At 37.8% G+C, this 7,126-nt stretch overlaps 1 protein-coding gene across 1 annotated transcript in view; it reads right to left on the bottom strand.

Annotated features, from left to right (window-relative positions):
* Nucleotides 1–6,564, bottom strand: part of TLN2 (talin 2) — a 282,673-nt gene extending 276,109 nt beyond the window's left edge. Inside the window, exon 1 of the mRNA XM_006899628.1 lies at nucleotides 6,429–6,564. Coding sequence (XP_006899690.1) covers nucleotides 6,429–6,564 — 136 coding nt within the window. The remainder of the gene's footprint in view (nucleotides 1–6,428) is intronic.
* Nucleotides 6,565–7,126: the final 562 nt, after the last annotated feature.

The raw sequence follows: 7,126 nt of genomic DNA, 5'->3' as shown, positions 1-7,126 counted from the left end.
TGGACAATTAAAACAGACTTTCGAGGGGGGGGAAGAGGAACGAACTGGGGGGAGGGTAGAGAAAATAGTGCAACAATGAATGAATGGAAACCCAAAATCTCTGTAAATGTTCATTAAAATTAATAAAATTTAATTAAAAAATCCTCATTTAAAAAATTTATAAGAGGTGAGTTCATTTCCAGTCTTGAAGGATGACTAAGAACCATAGTCTCAGGGGTTCCAATCAGTCTTCACCAGATCAATATTTCTAGGTTTTTGAGTCTTGCTTCACATTTTTCTCTGTCTAGGATCTTCTATTGTGATTCCTTTTGGAGGAGTCAGCAATGGTAACCAGGTACCACCTGCTTTTTCTGGTCTCAAAGTCACAGAGGTTGAGGCCTGAGTGGTCTGTTGGTCCTCTGGATGAATTATTTCTATGGGTATTAGACTTTCTAACCTCTTTGTTACAGACATAGAGAGACCAGTGGTCGCACCCTAGAAGGCTGCTTAAATATCCAAGTCACAGCTCATCAACAAAGGATCCAGAACATGTCTTTGTGGGCTGTATTAGGTTCATTGATCTTGATGCTCCCTTAGTGTACAACACAGAGTCCTTAATATCAGCAATTCATTCTACCATGTTTTGTTATGATTAAAATGTTTACTGTGTCCACTGTGGTGGTGGTGGTGGTGTGTGTGTGTGTGTGTGTGTGTGTGTGTGTGTATTTACAGCATATACTAAGCTGAATACAGAAATACTGTCTTCCAAGCTACTGTATATGTTTAATAATACAGTTTCTTTCACTTAACCCATATCTGTTCATCAGGCTGTTTATCCACTTATGGACTAATGTTTATTATTTCTCATAATGCACAACAGTTGAGTGTAATACTTTTTACCTTTGCTGATTTGTCTATTTTGTACCTCTCTATATCTTCCCTTTTTTTAAAAATTATCGGTTTGCAGATAATCACTCATATACATTGTGTTTTGTACATGTACTGTGTTTCATATAATCATTCATATACATTATATTTTATACAATTCATTATCACTGCTCTATGCCTATTATCACCTTGTCATTTCAAGTCCCCTTGGATCTTTTCCCATTAGTTCACCACCCCTCCCCTCAACTAATCTCTGCTACCCCAGTGGGTTTTCCCCCCACTTCCCCCCTTCTCTGCTCCTTTCTCTTATCTTTTGAATATTTATATATATCTTGTTCAGTTATCTTCCTATTTTCTTAAGAGTGGTCTTTTGTAATATTTAATCTTATGTGACTGAGAAATCCCTAGTCTCTCTCAAGTTATATAGTATTTTACAAAATCATTGTTCCGTAGTGCTGCATAGTACTACACTGTGTGAATGAATCAAGAATACAGAAATCAACCTATTGTTTGAAACCTGACAATGTAATAAAACTCATTAAATAGAGAAACAACAGCTCTTTAACAGTATTGTCAAAACTGGACATATGCCTGCAGAAAATGGAAACAGGGTCCACATCTCACATGAAACACAAAAACAACTCAAAGTGGATCAGAGACTTAAGGGTAAAAGCCCAAACCATAAAGATCATAAGAAACAAAGGGGGGGGATTAAACTAGAAGCCCTGACCAACGGCATAAATAGGCTTGCAGAATAGCCAAAAATGTACAGCCTGGAGAAGATAAAATCGACAAATGGGACATTCTTGTTCTTTAGAGATACTGTGCTGATTCAGGTCTTACTCTGTATTGCCTTTCACAGTATACAACTCCATATATGTTTATTACAAACAGGGGCCAGTATCTGATAAAGGAGATCATATTGGAAAAGTAGGGTGTTAAGTGAATAAAAGAGGAAGACCATCATCGAGATGGATTGACACAGTGACTCTAACAATGGGCTTAAACACAACTCAGGCTGTAAGGATGGTGCAGGACTGGATATTCTGTTGTATACAAGGTTGCTATGAGTTGGCAGTGACTTAATGGCACCTAACAACAACAACAACAACAACATTATCTATTTACTGATTTTTCTAATCTTTGCTTTTTCTCTAAACCATAGCAACCTCAAAGAACATTTTTCTGTTTGTAAACTTCTGCTTAATTTTCTTATTGTATTTTCTGATTACTTTGTTTTATACTTCTTAACTTTTTACACGAGCTGACATACACAATATTGTCTTTTTGTTACTAGCTTATAACACTCATGTAATGTCTTCCAGATTTATCCATGTTGTTCAGTGTTTCTAGAATTCTTTATTAATCTTTAGTGTTGTAAAGTATTCCATAGTGTGTAAGTAGTGGGATTGCTGAACTAAAAGTTATTTCTATTTCCTATTTCTAACTTCCTAACAAGGCATGATAACATTTTTCAGAGTGGTTGCACCATTATATAGTACCTATGAGTATATGAATTCCATCTCTCTACACCCTTACTCGCATTTATTGTTTTCTGTCTTAACAAACTTTGTGTTTGTTGCTTAAAATGACACTCTTTTAAGAAAACCTTGGAAGCCACTTTCCAGTTAAAGAACAGATTGCTTTATAAAATAAACAATGTACTTCCTAGGATAATCAACTACAGAGGATCTAATATCCAACAATTGCCCAAAAGCAAGGAAGAGCAGAGAGAGCAAAGGGAGAGAAAAATCGAAAGTTAGAGTGAAAATTTGGAGTGTTGACATATTGTGGAGACACCAGTGTTATGGAACAATTTATGTATTGAATGGGAAACTAATACACCTTTTAAACTTTCACTTAAAGCATAATTAGATTCTTGAACATTGAGAAAACACATTTTTGTTCTTTAAAGTTTGATTTATTTGGGAGTGTTTTTTAAAAATAAAAAATTAAAAGCCAAATTTTGTAATAAGTTTGGGGAGATGGGCAAACTTTATTTCCTTGTCTGAGTGATGCTGAAACATACAGTACTTTTAATAACATAATTAATGCTTTTAGACTGAAAGATGAGAAGAGTTTTGTGATCTTTTCAAAATGACTCATTCCTACCAATTTATTACCCTTAAAGCTACATTTGATATGTAATCTTACTATTTCTTTTATTTTATTATGGTGGGCTATCTATAACAAATGGGAAGTTCTAGTGGCCTAGTGGTAAGGAGCTATCCTAGCAACGCAAAGGTAAGTGGGTCAAATCCACCAGCTGCTTCACAGGAGAAAGATAAGCCATCTTATCCACGGGAGGATGAGTTATGGGTCAGTTATGACTCAATGATATACAAAATACATTCCCCCCCAAAAAAAACCAACACACACCCCTGTAAGACAAGGAAGGGGTCCTCATAGTCTAGTGGGTAAGGAGTTAAGCTGCCAACCCAAGGGCAGGCACCTGATTCTTCAGGAGAAAGATAAGCAATCTCTTCTCATTTGATTTACAATCTTTGTAAATCCATTGGAGGGTCAGCTATGTATAGATTCTGACTGGACGGCAATGAGTGAGTGAATATTTGCCATTTCAACCATCGTTATAATCTCCCTATTTGTAAGATAAATTTTATTCCACTTTCACACTAAAGGCTTATCAATTTGGAAATGATCCAAGTTTCTCAACTATCAGTCAAATAAACAATACATGGAGGAAGGAAATACAGCAAGAAAAAAAGGGGAAATGGGAAATCAAAGTCTTTGACTGGCTTCTGTTGAAACGCAGATTAACAGGGGTCAGTGGTTTAACCAAACACCAAACAAAACATAGATCACAAGTGATTTTTCTTTTGTGGTGAAGTTTCAAAGCCTTTGCAAAGTGACTGAGATGTGAGACTTGCCCTTGCTCCTGGCAGCAGAGGAGCCGGTCACATGAGCCTTCCCCAGACAGCTGACAGTGGACAGTGTTCATACATCAAAACAAGGTTCAGGACCCAGATATGCAGTTACAACAGCTGCACCTGTACTTTACTGGAAAACGAAGACAATATACCTGGATGCGGGAGGTTTCCCTCCTATTTCTAAAATATTTGAGTGAAATTTTATTTTCCATGCAACCATTCATACACAGTTTATTTCATTTTAATTGTTGTGTACTGTCGAGTCGGAACCAACCGATAGCTGACCCTCCAGCAGACTTTTAGAGGCAGTTAATCACACGGGAAGAGACTGCCCATCTTTCTCCTATGGAGCAGCTGGTGGACTCGAACTCTGTGCCTTCAGGACTGCAATGCAGCATCTTGCCGCTAGGCCACATACCAACCATATAATCATATTTTCCCACTCTATCCCCAGAATACTAATTTTTATTCATCCTTCTTACCCTTCCTATCTTCTGAGCAAATGTTACTCTTTTTTACTGTGTATGGGTGATTATTATAAGGAGTGACTGCCCCTGGTGATACTGGTCACTTTATAGGCCAGACTATTATTTGGCTGCAAGTTGAGCCATGGAAGTGTTTGGTTGCAGATTCAGAGGGTGACTACGGGCTATCGTCTCAGGGATTCCACTAGCTTCTATTGAACCTGGGCTTTCTGATGTTTTAGAGTTATGGTCTAAATTGTCCCTACTTTCTCTAGGATCTTTTACTGTGATCTATTTTAGTGTCATCAGCAGTGACAAACAGTATCAGTTCAGAAGGCAGCTCAGAACTTCAGAAGGTTTTGTGCTACATTTCCCCCTACTGTATCCAGGATCTTCCACTGTGATCCCTTTTAGAGTTGTCAGCAGGCACTATCTAGTTCTTCTGATCTCAGGGCTTTGGAAGATGAGGTTTGCATGGTTACACTACAGTGATCTGCAAACTATACAACAGAACATGACGCATGAGATGACCATGAGGCCGACAGCAGTGTGACCACTATGATGATTCAGAGCTAGAAGTGGCTCCTGTCAAAAGCTTTCCTGAGGAAGCAGGTAGCCACCAGATCTGAGAAGATCTTACACTTAAAACACTGGTGGCTTATAAATTAGTCAGGACTTGTGATTCTTTAGCTACAAACTGTAGAATATATCAGCATATCTTTTTTTAAAAAAAATTTACTTTAGTCCTAGGTCCATGATCCACCTTGAGTTGGTTTTTGTATATGGAGTGAGGTGGGTATCTTGTTTAATTCTTCTGCAGATAGTTTTCCAATTTTGCCAACACCATTTGTTAAAAAGGCTGTCAATTTACTTTATATTGGTTTGTTTACAAAGTTTGTATACACTGTGTTTCATACTATCCTTCATTCACATTGTGTTACATACAATCATTTTGATCCATTATATTTTATAAAATTAATCAACACTGAACTAGGCCCACCATTGTCCTGTCTTTCCAGATCCCCGCTGGATCTTTCCCATTTCCTTTGCCTTTCCCTTCATCCATCCATCAAATTGTGTGACCCTATGATATCTCCCCTGCCCATCCTTACCCCTCTCCTTTGCTCCACCTTGGATCCTCATACACATTTTACTAGTTATCTTTCTATTTCTAAAATAATGGTCTCATACAGTATTTGTCCTTATAGGACTGAGTTAGTTCACTCAGCATAACACTTTCCAGTTCTTCCAAAGTTATGTAGTAAATTTCTAAACCATTGCTCCTGAATGCTGTATAGTATTCCATTGTGTAAATCAGCACATTTTAAGAAACCATAAATAAACAACTATGAGACATCATCTCACCCCAGTAAGAATAGCAAAATTTAACAGAACAGCAAACAACAAATGCTGGTGAGGTTGCGGAGAAACTGGAACCCTTATTTACTGTTATTTGTGATGTAGAATGGTGCCACCACTATGGAAGGTAGTTTGTCACTTTCTCAAAAAGTTGGAAATAGAAATATCATTTGACCCAGCAATTCCACTGTTGGGAATATACCCTAAAGAAACCATAACTGCCACCCAAGCAGATATATGCACATTTATGTTTATTGCTGCTTTGTTCACAATCACAAAGAGTTGGAAACAACCCAAGTGCCCATCAACAAACGAATGGATAGAGAAGCTATGGTATATTCACACAATGGAATACTATGCTGCATTGAAAAACAAGAAACTCATGAATTATTATATAAAATGGGTGACCCTGGAGGACATTATGCTGAGTGAAATATCTCAGTCACAGAGGGACAAATGCTGCATAATTCCACTGTTGAAAAGAGGGACTGAAATCAGAGTTGGGGGGAGACTGATAAAAGAGGAGATAAATAACGTATACTGCATTGAAACAGATGAGTGAGAGAACTGTTTAAAAGGGATATAGGATTAAGTATTATTGTCATGACAGGAGTCTAGAATGAAGGCTGCAGAGTGGAGTGGAGTGGACTGGGGGGATTGTACAACAATGAAAAAATTTTTCTTTTACTTTTCAAGAGAAGAGCTAACTGGGGGGGAGGGATGGGCAGAAAGGAAAGTGCAACAATGTATGAATAGAAATCCAAAGTCTCTGTAAACTTTCATCAAAATTAATAAAATTTAAAAACAAAACAAAACAAACAAAAGAAACCATAAATAACTGGTGACCTACCTTGGCCAGTTTGTGCCTCAGGCACTCGCTCCCGGATGACCCGGCAGGCATCATACACGGCTGTGGAAGGTTCAAACTGCATCGTCTTCACCACATTGCAGTGACGGACACAAATCTTTAGGGACAGGGCCACCATCTTCCTGGTTCAATTGAAGGCTCTCACTTATAATTCCTGGAAAATAAGAACCAAATATTGATACCCATGATAATAATTTATCTTGAGAAGAAAACAAGCAAAGAAAAAAAAAAAAGTTGGACTCTGACTTAGCCTTAAAAATCAAAAGTGAATAATCCAACAATTTAAGAGAATTCTCTCAGATAAAAATTTTAAAATTTGTTTTGAGAAACTGAACACCTAGAGCAGCACACAATGTAAAGGGTGGTAAGTAGCCCTTTAGAAGGAAAAAATCTTACACGTTCCCCAGCCTTCCCGATCAATAGCCCGCCCTCCCAACTTGAGATTAACTAACTGTTAAGGCCCTATAACAACCCACGTTCTATGGAGAATTGTACTCCACAGCAGTTTCAGTGGCTGATAGTTCTGCAAGTATATCACTGGCCCTTTCTTCCTAGGTCCTTCTGAGTGAACTGGAACCTCTAACCTTTCTGTTGACAGCTGAATGTGTTAACTGTGTTGGGTGTACTACCCAAGGACTCTGAATGGAGTCCTAGGAAGTGGAAATTTCTAAGTATCTTCA

This window comes from Elephantulus edwardii, unplaced genomic scaffold (genome assembly GCF_000299155.1).
Source record: "Elephantulus edwardii isolate Elephantulus edwardi_28Jun2011 unplaced genomic scaffold, EleEdw1.0 scaffold00263, whole genome shotgun sequence".
NCBI classification, from domain to species: domain Eukaryota; kingdom Metazoa; phylum Chordata; class Mammalia; order Macroscelidea; family Macroscelididae; genus Elephantulus; species Elephantulus edwardii.
Note: the sequence above shows the minus strand (reverse complement) of the source record. Positions and strands in the feature narration are given on the sequence as shown.